Below are 21,946 nucleotides of genomic sequence, written 5' to 3'. Positions count from 1 at the left end.
GGGGTGGAGGGAGGGTACCGGGGCGGGGCCTGGCGGGGCGGGGCGGGGCCGGGCGGGGCCGAGCGGCTCCGGGGCTCGCAGGACGCGGAGGATCCGGCGGGTTCGCTCGCACCGGGAGGCCGGGTAAGGCGGGGGAACCGGCGGGGGAACGGGGACGGGCGGAGCGGGTGACACCGGACGGGGCTTGACCGAGGTTTGGGCTGACAAGGGTCGGGGGCGAGCGGCCGGGAGGTGACAACGCCCGGAGGGACGTCCCGGTGGGAGAACGGGTGTGATGGGTGATGAGGGGTCGGGGGGCGCCGTGGGGATGCCGAGGTGACGGGTCGGGGGTAGGGGGCAGGAGGTGCTGCCCAGCATCTCTGAGTTCCCTTGGGGTGTGGGGTGGGGTGATGGGGATGGGGGAATGGGGGGGATATTCCCCTCAGAGGGAGCGCTGCCCCGGCCTCTCCCAGACAGCGGGTGGTCCCCGAGGTGCTGTCCCAGTCGGATTCCCTTGGGTGCTGGGCTCTGGGGACCAGGGCGTCGCTGGCATGGAGGAGCATCCCCGGGGATGGCCGATGGCCCTATTCTGTTTCCTGGGTTACTGCCTTCTACCTGGGACTTCTCCACCTGGGAAAGGAACCTGGTCCCCACCTGATCCCACCGTTCGGGGCTGGGGCAACCAGCGGGGACCCGGCTGAGCGAGGCTGAGCTCATGGGAGGGCTGGAGAGAGGCTGGGTTACACCAGGGGTGCGAGGTTGGAAGCCGGGGTCTCTCTGGCACCCGGTGCCGGCCAAAACACCCCACACCAGAGCCGGCCTGGCCGTTCCCACTGAACCCAGCCCGTGCCCAAGGGCCGGGGCCATGTTGCTGCCCAAGCGAGCAGCCTGGGAGGAAGGAGAGGCAGTGCGAGAGGTGATGGAGACCTGTGGGCGAGGTCTGCTGTGGGTGTCCCCTCGGACACATGTTGGAGCTGGCGGCAGGGGACTGACCACTTGTCTGTGCCACCCTGGCTCCACCGTGCTGGCAGGGGTTAACACCGGACTGTTCCACTCGGATGGTTCAGGCAGCGAAGGGAGGAGGAAGAGGAGGAGGAGGAGGAGGGGAAGGAGGAGGAGGAGGACGACAAGGAGGAGGACGAGGAAGATGTCACCCGTCGATCTGTCATTTCTCTTTTCCAGCCAGAATGGGGGACACTGCTAGCACCAAGCTGGGCCGGTGGTGAGACAGGAGGGGTAGGGAGGAAGAGGATGGAGGGGGGGGGGCGAAGGTGAAGGCAGCCCCCCCCTCCCAAAATATCCCCTACCCTATCGAGCCATCGCCATGGCGACGAATTTTAACGACATCATCAAGCAGGGCTATGTGAGGATGAAGAGCAAGAAGCTGGGGGTGAGTGGGGATCTTGGGGAATGTGGAGGTGTGGGGGGGAACACCCATGGATTTGGGGCACTGGTTTCCCATTGAGGTGACGTGGACAGGTCCCTCTTGTGGCTTCCTGTGCCCTTGTTTTGGGGTTGAATTAGCAGCCTTTTGGGGGCTGTGGTGGCGGAGGAGTGGGGGATGGCAGGGACAGGCCACTTGTTGGTACCCAAATCATCCAGCAGCCACAGGGGTCCAGCTGCTGCACCGGCCGAATCCTGCACTGAGTAACACCCGTTCACCTGTCCCAGGTCACCCAGGGTTTGGGGAGTGTCTGTGAGCCTTCCCTTCCCTCCGTGCCTCAGTTTCCCTGCACACACAGTTTGGCATCGGGAATGCCCCACACTGGGAGGGACTGGAGCTGCTGGGTGCAAATTAGGGTGGTCTGGGAGTACAGCACCCATAGGTGGGGGGTCAGGGGGTTTGGTCGCCCATCTCCGTGGTTTGGAGCCGCAGCAACGAGCATGCTGGGTAATTTCATGCTAATTAGGGAGAACAAAGAGGGAGCGGGATCGAGGGGAGGGGGACATGCCTGGGGACGGTGGTCCCACCACCCTTAGAGGCAGGGGATGTAGGAGAGGGGACGGGGAAATGCCAGAACAGCGGTCCCCTTGGGAGCTTTGTCTGTGTTCATTAATTAAGCTCTGTAATTAGCACTGACAGGGGGTGGGGGCAGATGATGGCAGCCCCGGCATAGCCCTATCCCCAGCATCCCCTCCTGTCCCCAGGCCAGCAGGGTCAGCAGAACCAGGCACGGGCCCTGGGGATGGGGACAGGGGGATGTGGCGGGGACAAGGGAGCCCCTCTTGCACCAAGCAGCCGCCGCGCTCTCTGTCCGGCAGATCTACCGGCGGTGCTGGCTGGTCTTCCGCAAATCCTCCAGCAAAGGGCCCCAGCGCCTGGAGAAGTACCCGGATGAGAAGTCGGCGTGCCTGCGGGGGTGCCCCAAGGTGAGGGGGTGCGCTGGAGGGGTGCTGGGGTGCTGCCCGCTGCTTGGGGACCCGTGCCAGAGCAGGTCCTTCCTTGCCTAAATTCGCTGGGTGGCTGTCACCCCATGCGCCCCGGAGGGGGATGCAGCTGGCTCTGGGTGCTGCAGGTGTCAGGGTCTGCGTGCAGCAGGGAACAGGGTCTGGGAGCAGCTCTCGGTGACCCCCCAACTCCTCTGCAGGTCACCGAGATCAGCAATGTCAAGTGCATCACGCGGCTGCCCAAGGAGACCAAGAGACAGGCGGTGGCCATCGTTTTTACCGACGACTCCGCCCGGACCTTCACCTGCGACTCAGGTACGGGGCAGCGCCCAGGGGAGCCGGGCTGAGGGTGCTGGGTGGGGCACCCCGGCGTGGCCAGGGTCGCCCAGGGGCTGCCGTGGTGCCTTGCAGAGCTGGAGGCGGAGGAGTGGTACAAGACGCTGTCGGTGGAGTGCCTGGGCGCCCGCCTGAACGACATCAGCCTGGGGGAGCCCGACCTGCTGGCGCCCGGCGTGCAGTGCGAGCAGACGGGTGAGCGCGGCGGGGAGTGCTCGCCCGGGGCTCCGCCTTGCTGCACCCCCCGCTGATTGTTTTATTTTCTTTTTTTTTCCCCCTTTCCAGACCGGTTCAACGTGTTCCTCCTCCCCTGCCCCAACCTGGACGTCTATGGCGAGTGCAAGCTGCAGATCACCCACGAAAACATCTACCTCTGGGACACGCACAACCCCCGGGTGAAGCTGGTCTCCTGGCCCCTCTGCTCCCTGCGCCGCTACGGCCGCGACGCCACCCGCTTCACCTTCGAGGCCGGACGGTGAGATGTCACCCTGGCCAGGACAGGGATCACAGCTGTGTGCCTTCCTCCAGCTGGGTGCTCCAGGCAGTGGCACTGCTGGCATCACCACAGGGCAGGCCTGAGGCTGGGGTGATGGCCGTGGCCTGTACGGTGTGCCCAAGGCAGGCGGGGCTTGGAGCTGGTCCCAGATCAGCGCCACGAAGGGGATACAGGCACAGCTCTAACCGTATGGGAAGCTATGCCAGCTGTCATCTGGGTGGGTTTTATCATCCCTTGGCTTGAAGACATCCGTGACATCCTGTGCCCTGTCCCCACAGGATGTGTGATGCAGGAGAAGGTCTCTACACCTTCCAGACGCAGGAGGGTGAGCAGATCTACCAGCGTGTGCACAGCGCCACATTGGCCATTGCTGAGCAGCACAAGAGGGTCCTGCTGGAGATGGAGAAGAACGTCAGGGTGAGCTCCAGCCCATGCTGAGGGGGGACACAGCCGGGGGAGACTCTGGGAGCCCTGTGTCACCCTCCTCCCCCCCCATCCACTGCAGCTGCTGAACAAGGGCACTGAGCACTTCTCCTACCCCTGCACCCCCACCACCATGCTGCCCCGCAGCGCCTACTGGCACCACATCACTGGCTCCCAGAACATGGCTGAGTCCTCCAGCTATGCTGGTGAGTGTCCCCACTCCACACCGAGGAGATGCTGCTCCTCCAGCCTCCAGAGCTTTCCCCACCAGGTGAGCCCACCCTCTGTTTTGTCCTCAGGGGAGGCATATGCAGGCGCCCAGGCCAGCTCGGACACCGACCTCCTCAACAGGTTCATCTTGCTGAAGCCAAAGTCCTCCAAAAGCGACAAGCCTGAAGACAGGGAGCCCACATCTTCCCCATGAGCTGGTGTCGGGGGACTGTGGCAGGGGTCCCCTTTTTCTTCTCCAAGGGGTGGCAAGGACGCAGGCAGTCATCCCTCAGAATCTCCAGGAGACCGAGCTGGGGCACCTTGGTGCCAAGACCTTAGGAAGCAGGCACTGGCTCACGCCCTGGTCTGGCGTTAGTGGAGGCGATGGCTGGCTCAGCCTCAACTGACTTCAAATATATATTGAATACCCTTATTGTAAAAGATATTTCCTTCTCACATGAATGCAAATGTGGTGGCTGCTGAAGAGCCCTTGGGCAGATGCCCAGAGGTTTTTGACTCTTAGGGATCCAACTGGGAGGTGAAGGGGGGGGGGGGGGGGGGGCGTGTCAAGAAATTGGGAGTTTTCTGCATGGCAGGAAGGCTGGAGGATCAGTCTGCCATGGCCATGGAGCAGCGTCGGAGGATGCAGCTGTGTCAGGCTGATGGTGCAGGGTCCCACCCCTCCATGAAGAGCAGGGTGCTTCTGAGGACACCCTGCCATCCCTGAGCTGATTTTTGCACTTCTTCAAGCTATTTAAACGCTCGCTGTAGAATTTATATGTCTCAGGAGAAACTGGTTTTCCTTCCAGGGGGGTTGGCTGGGTTGAGCGGCCAGGCAGAGCCGAGCTCCCTGGCTTCTCCCACCCCAACACCCCTCACTCCTCCCACAGCTGTGTCCCCCTGCCGTGCCCCTGGTTTATCTGCTGGTGGGCAACCATGGGACTGGTTTTGGCCAGTAGCATCTGTCTCTCAAGGGGCAGCTTTATGGATATGAGAAGCCCCACGGCAGAGAAACCCATGCTGATGGGGAGAGAGCCACATTTTTCTGTGCATTCCCACAGCCCTCACTTCCTCCTCACCCACTGGAGGTGGAACTGGGCTTTATGTGCTGAACTTAAAAAGCAATTGATTTTTTCTAGTTCTCCTATTTATTGACCTCCTTTAGAAGGGCTATCTTTTTATTGCCGTGCAAACCTTGGTGTTTCTTTGGAGTCTTCTTTCCGTCTGGGTTGGATGCTTGGTGATTTTATTTATGCCCTTTAAAGCTCCAGGTCCATGTGTTGGGCACAGGGAGTGTTGTGATGTGGGAATCTGTTGTCTGTAAATACTGTGTTTCAGGGTGGTGTAGCTTGTGGCTGAAGGGGACATGGGGACAGAGAAAGGCTGCTCCTTGCAGCATGGCTGGGCACAGAGGGGCTCTGGACCCTAGCACTGCCCAGCAGTGTGTCCTCCCTGGGGTGAGAGGTGGAACTTGCCCTCATTTCCTGGCTACACACCTCATCTGGAAAAGATTTAACATTTGTTACCAAAAATGTTTGGGTTTTCTGTTTTTTAAGGAGTTGCTCAATGAATAAACAACCCTTATCCACATCCACCCTTCCTGTTTGTCTGTTCCATCCAAGCGCGCTCGGGAAGCGCAAGTGGGAGTAGTGCCTGCCAGAGAGAAAAATGCTGATGGGGGGAGATTTCCTGAGGTTCCTGGCAGCACGCTTGGCTCAGGGCTTTGTTCTGCCTCCAGCCATGGCCAAGACATTTCAAGCAAAGCCCTAAAACCACTGGGATAGGAAAAAGGGTAAAGGGAGTTGCCACTCTCCATCAAACAACCCTGAGTGGAACAGGATGCCAGCACCCCGCTGTCACCCTCACCTCCAGCTGCCCGTGCCTCTGGGGATGTGCCAGGCCAGTGGTGGCTCCAAGTCCCCAGGTGAAGGAGTTTCAAGGCACACCATCTCCCAGCTCTCCCAGAGCTGTGCCAGGTAAACTATCCATGCCATGACTGCCTGGCAGCACTGGCCTCAAGGTAAGACAGTCATGCCAGCCAGCACCGTGATCCCTCCAAGGACAGGGACATGGGGAGCCATACTGCAGCCAGCTCTGCCATGGCAAGGAAATGGAAGCAGCAGCCTGGTTGAAGCAGCTTTTGCCTGGAGGAAAAGGCAATGCTGACATAGGCTGCTCTCCCCAGCTCACTGTGACCCTAGCACCACCCCCTGAACCATCCCCATCCATACCAGGATGACCACAGGGGCACACACCCTTCCTCCCGGCCCCCATGGTACAGGAGCTGCAGGTCTCTCCAGGAAAATGTCACCAAGAAGCTCATCCCAAGTCATGCTGGGCAGTGATGAAGGAAGAGTGGTGACTCTCAGCCACTGCCAGTGGGGTCAGGGCATGGGAACTGCACCTCACTCCAGCCCAGCACACACTGGGGGCAGTGGGCACAAAGAAAGGTATCAGCCAGGGACCATTACTGACAGACCATGTGCCACCCAGCTCCTCAGAAAAGGGTAATACAGCACAGGGGTGGAGTCTGTTCCAGAGGATTCTGTAAGTACAGCTTTGCCTGCCTGGCCCAGCTGGGCTCCCCTGCAGTGCTGCCTTCTGCAGCATCTTGCCCACCCTGGCCTCAAACATCTGCTTTACCCACAGCACTGGGTCAATGAACGACGGGCTGCCTGCAGGAGAGTGCTGCTCTCCTCGGGAGATAATGCCACAAGCAGCAATCAGCATCAGCGAGCAATGCTCCCTCCAAAGCAGATCTCATTAAGTTAATGTCTATTGGAGAGAAGTAAATGATGTGACATCTCCTCCAGCAGCCTCGGATGAGCTTTCAGAGATAACAGAAAAATTTGAGGGTAAGGCTTTATTCAGCACAGTAAAGAATGGACATGTAAATAAGGTAGGGTTGTGTAACAAAGGTACATGCTTCCTAATCCCAAACACCACATGCACAAAATCCAACACCAGAACCAAAACTCCAGGATCATTTGGAGACAAAGCCTGTCCCAGCTAAGATGCTCACTGACTTGATTCCCTTCCTCTTTTACCCTACACATCACAATGGCTTTCCCTGGGAAGGAGGCCCAGGGAAGAGGCATCACCAACCAAGTGCTGGGCCAGGAAAGGCAGAAGGAGATGATGGGGTGGTAAAAGCCTCTCCCCAGATCTCAGCCAGGAATCACTCACAGCTCACAGTACTCTCTTGCAAGGGCCACCTCAGTTGATGGTGAGGACATCGCTCTGGATCTCGTGGCTCAGCTGTGTCTGGAGGTCGCTCAGTTTCTTCTTGAGGCCGGACAGTGCAGACAGGACGATGGTCTCAGGGCGCAGAGAACCGCAGGACTCCACGTTGTAATAAAACCTGAGGTTACAAGGCAGGGGCTTAAGTCACCATCACCTCTGCAAGGAGGTGCAAACCCAGACAGCACATCATTCCAGCCCATCCACACTCACAGCAGGGGGATCTGCCTGGAATCCCAACCATCATCATCATCATCATTCACCTCCCACGCAGGGCTGCCCTTCTACAACCATCGCACCAACACTCACAACTTCATGGGCTGCAAGAGCACTTCTGAGATTGATTTCTGTTCAGCACTGTGACCTGTGAGCCAGCAGCCCCAAGCCAGGGACTAAGGCTGCCTGAGGTGCATTTGCAGTGCAAACCAGCAATCAGAGCAGGAAACACACACAGGTGAATGAATACCTTAAGCCAGGGTATTTGCCCTGCAGGCCTCACACCTCACTGAGTGTGCACCACCCTTCCTGGCAACACAAACTCAGGAGAACTGTCTAGTATCTCCCAGAGGGGAAAACCTGCCACATCTAGGTATATCACCACTTAACGCCAACTCCTGCCCTGCTTTTCAGGGAATCCCTGGGCTTGCAATTTCAGCACAGTGTAGACACTCTTCTGTTAATGAGAGCCCATGAGATGCACCCAGCCAGTCACCCCATCTTCCAGCTGCAGCACTGCATTCAGCTCCCTACCTCTCTGGCTTCCCGTTGGGGTCGTAGGGAGCCTGAGCGTCCTCGTCGTCGATCTCCGAGTACTCACTCTTGGGCCTGGAATCAGAGAGCAGGAGAGGTTACACAGAGCCCCTGCTCCAGACTGGCCCCACAGAGCCCAGGCACTGTTTGGCCCCAGTGAGTGAGTACTGGGGCTCACATACAGCACACAACAGGGTGGTCATCAAACATCAAGTCACAGAAATAAGCTCAGTCACACACGGTGCTTTCTGGCTCCTCATTAATGCCATCAGCAGCACTGGAAGAAGGGGATCAGCCCTGCTCTGCCCAAACTCAGCAAGCCCTGTACTGTGGCTCCATCCACCTCCACTGGTAAAATCTGGCAGGTGCTTACAGTGAAGGGATGTTGATTCCTGAAAGGGACTGTGTTTATGGAGCCTGGATGCTCTTATGGAGTAATGGACCTTGGGTTATCTTTTCTTTCTACTTCCCACTGGGCCAGGAAAGCACTGGAGTACTCCAGCACTCAAGTCTGTGAGGCACAGTTGGCTTGGACGAGCAGGAAAACAAACTCCTGTACAACAGACACCACCTGCATCAGTGAGCTCCATCCTGTTGTCCTGCACCTCCACTCCTCTACCAAAATCACTGCAATACCTGTGCATCAGTTAGGCAAACACATCTCTCTACCTGCTGCATCCCTTGGTTTACAGAGCACCACACCAGAGAGACTGTGTGGAACCACTTAATCCATGTAAGAAAACCCAAAGCCTTGAGCTGTCTGAGAAGCCAGCACAGAAAATCCTGTACCCACCAAGGTCTCCGGTTGGCCTTCCTCTGCCCCAGAGATACCCAGAAACACTGATCCCAGCACCCTGTAATCAGCTGCCACAAACCCTCTGCTTGTACAAACCACTGAGAAAGATGAAGTGTTAGTGAAGGTGGGATTTCTTGTTACTTGCAGAACCACCCATGACCAAAATAGTGCAGAGGTTTCCATGACTCTGACAGTTGTTTCCATGACACTGCCAACAGCCTCAAAAAGCAACTAGCATGACAAACTGAAACCAAAAATCATAGCTGGCCTTGGACAGCAGAAGGCTTTGGCTCAGTATTGTCTTCACAGGGAGTCAGATGAACTTGAAAAGACAGACATATCGTCAAGAACTGGCAGCTCCAATATCAAACCTCTTTTGGGATTTTGCCAACTTTTACATATATTTTGCCTAGAACTTCTCAAAAACTGTTTCCTGGTGCCCTGTCTGTTGTATGCCACACCAGGCTTGTGAGCCTGCCACTGATCAATGTTTACAGCAGCACATCCACCACCCTGCCCAGTCCCTGCTCTCAGCCTGCCCTGCCTAAAGCACCTGGTTCCTCATTATGCTGCTGGCTCCAGCGTGCTCAGTGACAGGATGTCTGCTAGGTGATCACTGGGATACAGAGCCAGGAGCAGCTCAGGTACCCATTCATGAAAAGGGATGCTGGATAAAGTCCTCACCCAGGCCAAAACAGGGCAGCAGCTTTCCAAAAGTAAAATATGTCACTTTTGGATGAAAAACTGTGTGCAACTTCTGCAGAATGGTATTTCAGAGGACAGGAAAGGGCCAGAGAGGGAAACCCTGCCAGAGCTCAGCCTCCAGGCATGAGAAGAGGTATGGGTTAAATCACAGCCATACTGGGCTTCCTCAAGCCAAGCTGAAAAATCAGTCTTGCAACCCAACCTTCCTCTCTTTGCTCTCATAACAACTTCTTTTATCTCATGTGGATCTGTTCCTTCCTCGGATCTTACTCCAACCTACAAAACACTTGCACAGGGAAGAAAATTCAGCAAGAAGTGGCGAAAAAGGGCATGAAAGCAAGGCAAACCAGCAGCGATGGTATGTGAGGGAGGACAAAGGATGACCACAAACCAGTCCACCTTGTGCGTGCAGCTGCCAACAAGTGACTGGCCTTGCTACCCAACCCCAGGAGCAGAGTCTGCACAAGGGGATGTGGCAGGCACGCTCCCCATCACTTACTGAGCCAAATTATCCCCAGGGCTGAAGTGTAAGTTGTGGCCTGCTGGAAAACCTTTCCCAGTCCCTGCAGACAGACAGCAGGACATACCACTCCTCTGGTTTGGGGTACACCGTGTGCCTCAGCGCGTTGTCGGGGTCGTACTCGAAGGCCACGCCGGCTGTGGGGTTCCACTTGGCGTGCTCCTTGCCAAAGCCCTTCTTGGCATAGGCCCGCAGCCGCAGCTCCTGCCCCTTCCGCAGCTTCACAATCAGGATGTCTGCAAAAGCACACAGAGGGGAGAAATGAGTGTGCTGGATCACACTCTGCAAAGGCAGATTTTTGGCGCCCAGGAAGATGTCACAAGCTTCCAGGGTTTGATTGGATTCTTAGAGGGGCTCAGCTGTGTCCCCAGAACAGCTAAAAAGGAGCTGCACTGGCCCCCAAGGAACAGCCAACAACACACCATTTCACCTCCTTGCTGTCTCTAAGCTCTCACAAGGAGAGACAGAAGCACCCTCTGACACAGGACTTCAGTTCTGGGACGATCTGAGTGGCATTAAGACAAAATGCTACCCCACTCGTGCAGTGACACCAGCTGCTCAGAAGTGTCATATTTACAGCTGCCTTACGGTTGCACAGCTAGTAAAGGAAGAATGAGTTCAAAGAACCTGAGAGAAAAGGGAATTTCCTCCTACAGTTCTTATTCCCAGTCACCCACCACTCACCATCCTGCTCCACGTAGTCATTGGGGTCGTTGTCTCTGCTCCGAGATGTCACCTGCAGCAGCCAAACAGAACCAAGCAAATTAGGGACAAGATCAGCTTGCATGAGTGCTCCAGCACAGCACATCTGCTTGGTTCCTAAAGTCACTCCCACAACTGCTAAAGATGACACACAGCACTCAGCCAAAAGCAAGTAACAGACAGCAGGCTCCAGCTGGGCTTTACCCAGGCACACACTGTCACCAGGCAGCAGGAGCAGTCCAGGTTGTGGTGACATCTGGACCCACCTCAACAGTGCACTAGAACATTCTCTGTAAGTCCCTTTGCCTCTGTCCCACTTTGGCACCACAAACCCTCCCCAAGACAACTGCACAGCAGCTGTTTGGCAGCACTGCCATGGCCCAAGCTCCTCACACTCTGCCATGCTGAGAGTCAAGAACCAGCAAGCTGGAGCCTCAGGGTAGCCAAGGATTTTGGGCTGAGGGGTGCAGGATGAGGCTACACTGCTTTGCACCCCATCAGACAGCAAGTGAAGGACAGCGCAGCAGAGACAAGGAGGACCCTGGCACACACGCTGCTCCTGCAGATACTCCTGCTTTGCTCAACCCCTACGGTTTAAGTGGAGCTTTAGGCAATGTGAAATGTGCCTCCATTCCATGTGTTTGCCACCCTGCCTCAGCAGGAGCAGGGAGGGCATTGGCACTGGTGAGGCCTGAACTTGGCACTGGTGAGGCCACACCTTGAGTGCTGTGTCCAGTTCTGGGCCCTCAGTTTGGGAAGGACGTTGAGACGCTTGAGCACGTCCAGAGGAAGCAATGAGGCTGGAGAGGGGCTGGGAACACAAACCCTGTGAGGAACGACTGAGGGAGCTGGGGGTGTTCAGCCTGGAGAAAAGGAGACTCAGGGGTGACCTCATCACTCTCTGCAACTCCCTGAAGGGTGACTGTGGCCGGGTGGGGGTCGGTCTCTTTCTCCAGGCAGCAACTGACAGAACGAGAGGACACAGCCTCAAGCTGCATCAAGGGAAATATAGGTTGGATATTAGGAAAAGTTTTTCATGGGAAGAGTGATGTAGTACTGGAATGGCCTGGGGAGGTGGTGGCGTCACCATCCCTGGGTGTGTTTAACAAAGCCTGGATGTGGCACTGGGTGCCAGGGTTTAGTTGAGGTGCTGGGGCTGGGTTGCACTCGATGATCTCGAAGGTCTCTTCCAACGCAGTGGTTCTGTGAACTCTGTGAGTGCAGAGGGGTGGCACTGACCGGGATGACGCGCGGGTTGTTGGAGATGAGGTCGCGAGACGTCACGTGCCGGGTCTGGTCCTCGTTGCAGCGAACGTCCAGCGTGAACTCCACGGAGCACTCGGGGCAGAACTCATCACACGTGCAGTCCTGGCGCACACACACACACACGGGTTCTTTATGCAAGAAACTGCCAGAGCTCCCCATCAGAGCTAACACCACCACCCTCAAAATGATTCCCCACAGCATCTCACTTGACTCACTCTGGAATACTGCATCTTATCCACAATGTCGTCGCTGGTGAGCGGGATGAGACCTGTGAGAAGCCGGAAACCAGAGGAACCTCTGAGTCAGACCACAAGGGCCCCTCACCCTGATTTTGCCCAGAACACACCTTCATCTTCCTCCCCAGCCAGCACTCACCCAGCCTGTGTGCAATGAACTCATCGTGGAGCACGGAGGAGTTGGCATCTATCTGGACCCAGTCAATGGCTGCAGAGAAGAGAAAGTCACAAACAGAAATACTCATGTGAGGAAAAGCCAGCCTGCGAGGACACAGCACTGCAGAGACACTGAGGCAGCATCTGCAGGGCACAGTAATGGCTGAACACGGGTAAGGAGAGGCAAAAGCAGAGAGGAGGTGTGGGAGAACACAGAGGGAAAGTGATGGGAGCCACACGGAGAGCAGCCCAAGGCACTGTGACCAAGGTAAGTGAAAGGCCTCACCTATGATGGGGACTTCTGCGATGAACACTCTCCGAATGGAATTTGCCACCCTGAGGGAGGGAAACACCCGTGTGTGGGCATGAGAGCGTGAGGCTGCAGGCCCGCACAGACCTGGCCGAGGCTGCTGCGGGGCTTTGCCTCAGAGACCCTGCCCGGCCGCACCGGCGGCGCCCACGGGGAAGTCGGGTCCATGGGGCCGCCCCCGGGGCCTCCCGCGGCCGCTTCACCCCCGGGCCTGTCCCCCCCGGCCCCGCGGCGGTGCTCACGCCAGGTCCGTGTTCTCGATGATGAACTTGACGTTCTCGTCCGTCAGCTCGGTGATGCGCACGGTGGGCTGGTTGGCGTACGGCATGGCTGCCCCGCCCCGCTCCCGGCCCCGCTCCCGGCCCCGCTCCCGGCCCCGCTCCCGGCCCCGCTCCCGCCGCCCGGGCCGGCCCGGCCCCGCCCCGCTCCCCCCGGTCCCGGTGCGCCCGCAAAAAGAGTCCGTGCCAGGCTGAGCACGACTTTATTGGTGCCGGGGAAGGGCGGGGCGCGGCCTCTCCGGTGCTCGCCGCCGCTGCCGCATCACCGGCGCTGGTTCAGCCCCGCCAGGTTCTTGATCTGTGGGCACAAGGAGAATGGGGTTTAGTGCCCCTGTCCCGGGCGGCCGCAGGGGGAGGCCGGTGTGCTACGAGCAGAGATGCGGGGCCGAGAGGCATCTCTGTGCTCTGGGGACGGGCAAGAATCAAACTGGAGCCAGCTCCGGCCACCCCTCGGAGCCGAACCTGCCCTCCCGGCCAGCAGGCTTCAGCTTGGGTCGATTTCTGCGGCCACACAGACCTCGGCGGTGAATCTGTGCCTTTGGGGCATGGGGCTTTTGGAATGCGCTCCCCTGCAGTTCTGTATTGGGGTGATTCTGCCCTAAAGCCATCTGACTACAACCCACCCCCCCTCAGAATGCATGCAGGTCCTCCCGTTTGTCTGGGCAGCGGATCTGCTGCAGGGACAGACCAAACATCGGCAGTGGAAGATATCCCGGACCCGAGCGCATCGTGTGGGTGTGAAACAGAGCCCGGGACTTCTCTAGTGGAGGATCCTTTTGGCATGTGTAGGTATGAGAGAGGAGAGAGCCTGAGAGACACTAAATTCCACCACTACTGCAGGGGGAAGGAGGTGGGAGAAATTCTTGAGAAGTGCTTCATCAGTAACAACGATGTCTAATTTACGTTCCAGCCAATTTGTCTTGTCTTGCTGCAAGGTAAATGTATTTCTGATAACAAGGAAATCACTTTGTTGCTAAATGCAACGGCAGTTGTCCAAAAATAGGATCACAGTGAGGCCCTGAAGGCCTTCAAAAGTCACTCCTGGGTACACAAAGGGTTATTTTGTATGCCAGAAAAAGTGCAGTTCCCTCTGCATGGACAGAAAGCAGTCCAGGACACTAGCAAGAAGTAAATGAATTCTTGGAAGGACACTGAAGTCAAATGGAAGAGCTTGAGGAAGTCACCCTGCTGTGGCTCAGGGACAGGTGCCACCTCCCAAGTAGCCATGGGGCCACAGACCCTCCGTCAAGATTTCCAGCACAGGGCCTGGCACGGGGAGAGATCTTGTGACAAGCAATGGAAAACAGTTGTATTTATTCTGATCACCTGTCTCTCATCCCTAAAGCTCACCCTGCAGCTTCAGACTTAATTTCCTTATGCTCTATTCAAGTTCTTTCACCACACAACAGTGAACTAACCTCAAACTACCAAGGAAATCACCCTTAAATCTAAGCCATGAAAGACGATAGTTTTTCCATGTTGTCCTCTAGATTTGGGAGGAAAACACATGCTAACATTCAGAAGCAATTCTGCTCTCACAGCCCTGCTGGCTTCAGCATTACTTACAGTAACTGCAGCTCCCATCAGGCCCTGGACAACAGCTTCTCCAGTGGATTGTACCTGGGAGACACCGGGAGAACACGACCTTTTGCTTCCTGCAGTTGCACTCGTGGCCCCCAAACACAGAGAGGGAATGCACAACAAACATGTCTCTGCTACAGAAAGGTGCTGGCAGCACTGCAGACAAGTGACAGCCACAGACAGGGCACATGGAAGGGGTTTCCTGGGATGTCTCCTAACCACTGGGACAGTCTGACAAAGAGGGCACCTACATGTCACTTTACTAAACACCACATAATCATCTATTGATTTTGAACTGACAGCAACAAGGGGGTCCCTCAGCAGACGTGCATGATGGAAAAGCCAGGTGTGCCTGCATATATCCTTGTGGAGAAGGGATTTGCTGCATGCACACCTGTCCCTAAGCTTACCTGACTGGCTGTGTTGCTCATGGTCATGGCATCAGCCACTCTGTTTGCCAGGAAGCGCCAAGTGTCCTCGAAGCCAGGGGACGAGTCCTGCATCATCACCAGCTCCGTGGTGTTGTAGATGCCAGTGAGCACAGCCCGCCGAGTGTACCAGTTAAACTGCAGGGGCACAGGGGGAGAGAGAGAAAGCTGTGCTCTGCGTGCACATCGAGAGTGCAGCTACCAGAGAACAGCAAGGGAAAATCCCACACCCACAGCACGTTCCTTCCCACAGAGAGGAATTTGCCATTTGCAGCTGGATCTCTCAGGGCCTGAGACAAAACTCTTTCTGTTCTCTTCCTGTTCCTAAAAACCCACCTGAAGGGGTCTCTGAGGCATGAGAATTCTCTGCCTGGCTCCTGGTGTTGGGAAGAGGGATCTGCTATGAGCAACTTCAAACCCCATTACTAGGAAGGAGGGAGCAGGCTCAGCATCACAGCTCCCCTGGAAAACTCATGCAACCAGTCAGGAGGTGCAAACAAAACACAACTTTAGAACCTCTCCTAATCCCTGCATCAGTGAGACTTTAGGAACAGCTCAGTGCAGACACTGGCTCCAACATGTTGATTTGACTTGCATAACACGTAAGGGACTTTCAGTTCCTGAAGCAATTGTGTTCTTTCAGTTGTCTTCTGGTTTATTCCTTTAATTTTTCTGCTGTCTTATTTATTTTTCACTGCAGTAGCTTCTCTTTTATACGCAGATAAAAGAAGCTTATTAAAGTAGTTTGTTAAAATGGTTCATTTAGCTTTTTCCATCTCACCCTACATCTATAAGAATTAAAGTAATTTATTAATTGCTATAATTAAGGTTATAATTTTCTTTTATTTCCTGCCAGAAAGATGAAAGCTTTAATAAGCTACTGGTATTTTTAGGTAGGTTCTTTAAAGGTTTTCAAGTCAAGTCTGTAAATGCTATTGCTGGTAGAAGAGAGCTGTTTGACAGACCCACTGCTCACTTTCTGAAAACTGGATTAACTTCTCAGTCTCAAAATCTCAACAACTTTGTCTGTGTCTTCAAAAAAGAAAAATGAGCACTTAAGAGCGTAGGAAAGTAGGTCCTTTTAATTCGCACTAATCCCATTGGCAGTAATTTGCATTTAGTCTCAGTGGCTCTTAAGTCTCTTTAGAAATTAGACTGGTTTATAAGGACCCTTGTGTGCCTCTGAAATGCCATCTCTCCACAAATGGGCCATTTGCAGAGGGACTCAGCCCCACTCCTATTTGAACCCGTGATCTTGCCGAAGTGCTGAGGGGTAGAACCAGCTTGTCCCCAAAGCACAAGGACTCACATCTGTGGACTGGTCCCCAGCATAGTGCCAGATATCATCAATCATGCTGGTGAGGAGGTTGAGGCTGGAAGGGATGTTACGTGGGAGCAACAGGACACTCAGGGCCTGCAAACCAAACACACACAGAAATGGGAGCCAAAGAGAGAAGGATGTAACAGTAAAAGAGACCAACACTGCTCTGCCCTGTTATCTTTTCCCTGTTGCTGCTGACTTGCCTCCAGCTCCCAGTGACACATCCTCCCAGCTCTTTGCAGTCTTTACAAGCAGGAGGATGTGCAGGGAACACACAGCGTGGCTCGTAAGTTCAGGCCTCAGCCTATACTGGAGGCAAAAGATCCCTGCTCAGTTCAAACATCCCTGTGCTGTCTCTCCTGAGCTGCCTCTCTGGCATGGAAACATTAGAGCCCGAGCTGACTCACACTGTGCTGTGCCCCTGTGGGCAGGGAGTCACATCTCTCATTTCTCTGAATTTGACTTTGAACTCAGAGCTGCAACCAAGGGCAGAACAGCGCCAGCCATAATGGCCCTACTGGGATCCTGCAGCCTTTGAACGTAATCACACAGTGCCAGGAGAGACACAAACCACCCACATCCTTCACAAGGCAAATTATGCTAATCTGAAAGAAGAACATGCAGCCTGTACTCTCTCTCTGTGCATGGGGTGCAGGATTCAGCTGCCCAGAGGCCAGCAGTGGCTCTGGACAGAGGCGGACCTCGCAGCAATCTTTGCAGCCCAAGATTAGGAACTCTTTGCTTGTCACTGTAGCCACACTCCAACTCCCATCCCCCACTGTGGGAAGAATGGCTTGAGAGTTAAATCTGAATTTAGAAGGATGGAGCCCTCTCAGTTCACAGCTCTACCCTCTACCCTGCAGGTGTTTGTCAGTCACACACTTGAAGGACAGTTTCCTGCAGCAAAGCATTTCTGCATTTCCAGGTGTGATCCCAGCGCAGCCACAACAGAGCTGCACGGAGCCTGACTCGCAGTGACCCTGCAAACAGGGCTGAGCAGAGACACAGGTAATCCCCTGGGGATGCCAGATGGGTGGAGTGAACAACAGAGAGCTTTGTCTTTCCAGAACTTCGAGAAACAGTTGCTCTAAGGTCACCTTTAACTGCCGCCTTCCAAGGCTGCTCTCCTCTTCAAGGCTACTAATCATTTGAAAGCAGCCAGGGCTTCATTTACTACCTTGAACTAATCTGGTGGAGAGACTATGTTGAAAGTCACAGGGTGTTTAAAATACACACACACAAAAGAGACAGTGTTGATATTACTTTTATACCTGGGGCCATTTCTCAATGTATGGAATCAACATCCTCAGTCTGGCTTCCACAGCATCTCTCAGGAATTCATCTATAGGCTTCTTCCTGAGTAAGGAAAAAAAGTTAAGAAGAATATCCAAGTTAAACTCAATTCTGATCTTGAAAGATCAATCTCCACCTGGTTGAACAACAGATAAGCAAAGTATTATATATCCTTCATGCCTTTGGTCCTAGTCTGTATCTGGGAAGATGGCTTTATGTGGGTAAATTATACTTTTAACTTAAAGCATCTGTGTTCCAGGTGGCCTCTATGTTTACCCAGCTCCCAAAATCTGCAAAGGAAGACGTTTGTTCACACCCAGTACTCACTCTGCTTCACCCAGCTGCACTAGTTTCTGCTCCTCCTTCAGCAGCTCGGACAATTTGGTGTTGCACTCAGACACAAAGTGCAGGATCAATTCACTGCCATCACTGTGAAACAGCCCTGCTGCAGCAACAGAGAGGCCCAGGGTCTGTAGGGAAGAAGAGAGAAGCACAGACCAGGTCAGACACTGCTAAGCAGGATCCAGCTAGAAAAAAGTTGTGAAAGATATGTGAATTGAAACAAAGCAACACTGCATTAAAAAGTACTTCCTAGACATGTTCTCTCTTTAGGATTCACTACTCTACACTGTTCCTTAGTCTGTCTCTGAAGGGGTTATCCTGTAGCAGCTGTAGGGTTTCATTCCTGCCCAGTAGCATTTGCTGACTAGGATGCATCGCCCAAGAGTATGTGGGGGAAGCATGCAGGCCTGGCTGTCTCTGCACTTCAGCTCCATCCAGTTTTCAGCTGGTTTGTTGCTTCTCTCCCCACATACCTTGGCTCCCTCTGCAATGGCCTCTGCAGTCCAGCCATGCTCAGGCACAAACTCCAGCGCCGCTGTGAGGATTCGATGCTGCAGCTGCTCCTCGCTCTCATAGTCCTCAGACTCCTGGCCGCCCTGGCCAGTGTAACTATGAGAAGGTATTGTTACAGTGAGGGGAATGTCACCACCAAACAGCAGAACCCTGGGCTCTGCCACTCACTCGCTGACTCCAGGCACATTCTGAGACCTGCTGTGTATAAATCTGGCCTCCTCCAGTAAAATGCTTCCCTGTCCAGAAAAACGATTCTTAACGAACCTTTGCTGAGAGAGAAGAGAAAAATAAGGGAAGGAGGGCTCAGTGGAGATGCCTCCATGGAGACCAATCAGCCCCAGATCCCCCTCCTTTACAGAAAAGCAAACTATAACCTTTTCCAACGTGGGCTTTATACTACGGGCATATGGACAACATACGGTCTCGGTTTTTTTAGATTCACACAAAAACCCAGGCTCAAAGACGTGCGTTTTGCAGACATGAGAATTTCCCTCTTGAAAACAAGCCCCATACTGTTTCCATGGTGGAATTTGCATGGTCACAGCAAACCAGCTCTCCAGCTGCTGCAGTCTGGGCCTCCTTAACTCTGGATCTCGTTGTCTTCCAGTTTCAGATGTGAGGTTCAGGAAAGCAAAAGCCCTCCGATCCCTCTGTCGGTGGGACAGTGCTAGAAGGAGCTGCTGAGTTACCTGGGGTGAGGGCCCTGAGGTTTCTGCTCAGGCTGGTGACCAGCTGGAGGTGAATCAAAGTGCTGCTGAGAGGAAGATGCCAATGGCTCCTTCTTGTGCTCATCGGGGGCTCTCCTCAGCGCAGCCGAGGCCTGGAGAGCACGGAGTGGTGGGTACTGCTGGCACCTGACCGCTGCAAGGGAAACCAAGAGTCAGCATCTCCTTCCAACACCAGGAAGCATGGAAAACTAAGGTGAAAAGAGTTGTGGTGAATGCGGCTGAACAGAACACAAATTCACAGTGTCTTTTTTTACGCTTCTGTTAAGTGCCGCTCTCAGCTGAGCTCATGTCTATGTGACTGAAGCAAAAATGTTTTGTGAGGGAAAGAACAGTGCAGAAATGGCATGTATTGCAAACTGTTTCCCAGTCTTGGACTGGAAACCGGGCACCCAAACATGGCCTCTCCCCATTTGGTCCCCGATTAAGGAGTTGGGAGGAAGGTGCTGATTCCGCAGGGGATGTAAGGCAAGTCCGACTCGGGAGCAGAAGAGCCCTGACAGACACCACACACTAGCCACTGAGTGATTACTCAACGGCACTCTGGGCGAACTTTTAATTTAGTTGCTGGTTTTTTGATTTGGCGCTTTTTTTTTTTTTTAATAAACTGCGTTTCGCGGCCCACGCTTCCAACGAAAACCACCACCGGATAACCTCCTTCGAACCCACCCGCTCGGCGCCCGCCCCGCTTCCCTCACACCCCTCGTGCCCTTCACCTCACCTTGCCCCGCCCCGCCCCGATCGCCGGGGCGCGCGCACGGGGGCGCGCACGGGGGCGCGCACGGGGCCGCGCTCCCCCGTGCCGTGCCGTCCCGTCCCGTCCCGTCCCGTCCCGTCCCGTCCCGTCCCCGCCCCGCGTCCCGGGCCCCCCCCGCCCCTCACCCGCGCGGCCCCGCCACAGCCGCCAGCCCGCGCGCCGCAGCCCGCCCGCCGCCGCCATCTTGGAAGCGGGCAGAGCGCGATGACGTCACGGTGACGGCGTCAGACCGGGACGGGCGAGCGGAGCCGAGCGGGCCGAGCCACGGGAGGTGAGCGGGGAGCGGCGCGGGACGGGGCTGGCGCTCCCCCTTTTCCCCCTTTTTCCCCTTTTCCCCCTTTTCCCCCTTTTCCCCCTTAAAAATATTTTCTGAGACCTCGTCTGAAGCGCTGGGTGTGTGTCGGTGGGTATGTATGTGTGTGTGTTTGTGTGTAAGTAATCCCTTCACGAAATTTCCTCACGTCTCCTGTCCTTGCTCTCGCTGAACCGTCCGTGCTCGGTCACCGTGCGCTTAAAATGCTCACCCGCTGTAGGGCCCGCAGCCTTGCGTCGCCGGAGCGTTCCCGGGCCGCCGGGGGCCGGAGCGTTCCCGGGCCGCCGGGGGCCGGAGCGTTCCCGGGCCGCCGGGGGCCGGAGCGTTCCCGGGCCGCCGGGGCCGGAGCGTTCCCGGCCGCTGGAAGCTGGCTGTGCTGCGTCAGGAGGGTGCAGTTTACAGCCCTGGTACGGTTTGGGTTGGAAAGGACTGTCAAGATCATCCCATTCCCACACAGCAACTTTCTAATCTACTGAAGCGGAACCTGTGCTATTGTTTAACCCCTTTCCTTGCCCTGTTCCTCAGGGACTGTTAAATATGTGTGACATGAAGATAAGGGCCCCTCCTCGCACCACCCTCACGGGATCTTCGGCCTTCTCGCCGTATCTCAGGGAGGTGGTGTTGCTCTTGATGCAGTTTGGGCTCTGACTGATCTTGCAAGGTCATAACCTGCTGTTCAGAGAGGAAGTTGTGACTTCGGGTTTACCTTTCCCACCTTAACCTAGCAGCTTAGATAACTTTTGAGATTTTCAGCCTTCTTCTTGGGAAAGGTGACTTTTTAATGGGATTAATATGAGTGATTACAAATGTTACTGTCTGCTGTAGCTGCTTAGCTTGTGTCACACATGCAAAGCCAGCTGTGAGATGTTACAACCTGCAGTCTACATCCAAGGTGTATATTCCCTACTGGGTTGGTATTGTGGTTGTTTTAATGTGAATGCCTACCACAGTAGCTCAGAAAAGGCACAGATTGTCCCATTCTGAACTTGTTGACAGTTTCTAGGAGGGAGGGGGAGTGCACAGCACACAGAGCCAGAGGAACTGTGGGTCAAAATCCACTCCCTATCTCACTGCAGTTAAATTTGGTACAGCATGTCCATGAGCTGTGCTTTAGTGACAATGTGGTGGCTGTAAGGCGTTATTTAGGATGTGTGTTATAGTGATTCCTGGTAAAGACCTTGCTTACAACTGTCTCTCCAGAAATAGGTGTGTCATTTCCAGCTAATTGAAGATACACTGGGCAACTGTTCTGGTCAACAGTGCTCTCTGTGGTCGTGTTAAATTAAGAAGAAAATAGGTTTGTGTTGGATAGAGGAAAGAGGGGAGGTCACGGGGTTCAGCAGCTGGTGCTACTGAGAACAGGTGATGATGGGATACTATTGCCATACAAGGAATACAATCTCATATAAAATATCAGTGGAGACAGCTTTCTCAAAACTGTCAGTGCACGTTCTGTTCCACTCCTCCCTCCCTGTAATTTCCTCATCCAGTGCCACCAGTCATAACGGGGGGAAGAGCCTCAGTCTGGAATGCTGGGAAAGTTACTTTTTTCTTCTTATGTACTGCATAAGCAAACTCTGCTAGGTCCTGCTTGGAGTAGGAGACACAAGGCAGTGTTTAATGTCAAATAGCTGTCACTGCTCAGGAAATCCAGAAATCCTGTGTTTGTCTTACTCAGATTTTTAAGGAAAGCAGGTAAGTTTTTTTGTTATTTTGTTGGTTTCTTTATAAAGCATGGTGTGCAGTCTCCCAACAATGAATTCGAGAGAAATTGAATGATGTCCTGAAGTGTAGCTCTTTCTTCATGTCCTGCTAACGCTCAGTTTGTAGGAACATTGTGTTGCCCATTTCCAGAAAATTATCCCCATTTATTAAAACAACT

At 54.7% G+C, this 21,946-nt stretch overlaps 3 protein-coding genes across 3 annotated transcripts; 1 reads left to right on the top strand and 2 right to left on the bottom strand.

Moving 5' to 3' along the window:
* Window positions 1–1,084: 1,084 nt before the first annotated feature.
* Window positions 1,085–5,426, top strand: DOK4 (docking protein 4). The gene is made up of 8 exons (XM_068203019.1): window positions 1,085–1,369; window positions 2,242–2,349; window positions 2,568–2,682; window positions 2,779–2,898; window positions 2,989–3,178; window positions 3,478–3,616; window positions 3,705–3,828; window positions 3,922–5,426. The coding sequence occupies exons 1-8, from the start codon at window positions 1,304–1,306 to the stop codon at window positions 4,044–4,046; spliced, it is 987 nt and encodes a 328-aa protein (XP_068059120.1). The 5' UTR covers window positions 1,085–1,303; the 3' UTR covers window positions 4,047–5,426.
* Window positions 5,427–6,680: 1,254 nt separating this feature from the next.
* Window positions 6,681–12,949, bottom strand: POLR2C (RNA polymerase II subunit C). Its single transcript, XM_068203013.1, has 9 exons — window positions 12,756–12,949; window positions 12,490–12,539; window positions 12,187–12,255; window positions 12,027–12,079; window positions 11,785–11,913; window positions 10,528–10,579; window positions 9,911–10,079; window positions 7,823–7,897; window positions 6,681–7,193 (listed from the first exon to the last, which is right to left on the bottom strand). Exons 1-9 carry the CDS (start codon window positions 12,839–12,841, stop codon window positions 7,049–7,051), a joined length of 828 nt encoding a protein of 275 aa, XP_068059114.1. The 5' UTR covers window positions 12,842–12,949; the 3' UTR covers window positions 6,681–7,048.
* A 28-nt stretch (window positions 12,950–12,977) lies between these two features.
* Window positions 12,978–20,013, bottom strand: COQ9 (coenzyme Q9). The gene is made up of 9 exons (XM_068203012.1): window positions 19,877–20,013; window positions 18,959–19,130; window positions 18,230–18,365; window positions 17,742–17,884; window positions 17,393–17,477; window positions 16,110–16,214; window positions 14,783–14,938; window positions 14,358–14,411; window positions 12,978–13,089 (listed from the first exon to the last, which is right to left on the bottom strand). The coding sequence occupies exons 1-9, from the start codon at window positions 19,932–19,934 to the stop codon at window positions 13,054–13,056; spliced, it is 945 nt and encodes a 314-aa protein (XP_068059113.1). The 5' UTR covers window positions 19,935–20,013; the 3' UTR covers window positions 12,978–13,053.
* Window positions 20,014–21,946: the final 1,933 nt, after the last annotated feature.

The sequence above is a fragment of the Anomalospiza imberbis genome, chromosome 12, assembly GCF_031753505.1.
Source record: "Anomalospiza imberbis isolate Cuckoo-Finch-1a 21T00152 chromosome 12, ASM3175350v1, whole genome shotgun sequence".
NCBI lineage: Eukaryota > Metazoa > Chordata > Aves > Passeriformes > Viduidae > Anomalospiza > Anomalospiza imberbis.
The sequence above is the reverse complement of the archived record's forward strand: the minus strand, read 5'-3'. Positions and strand labels throughout refer to the sequence as shown.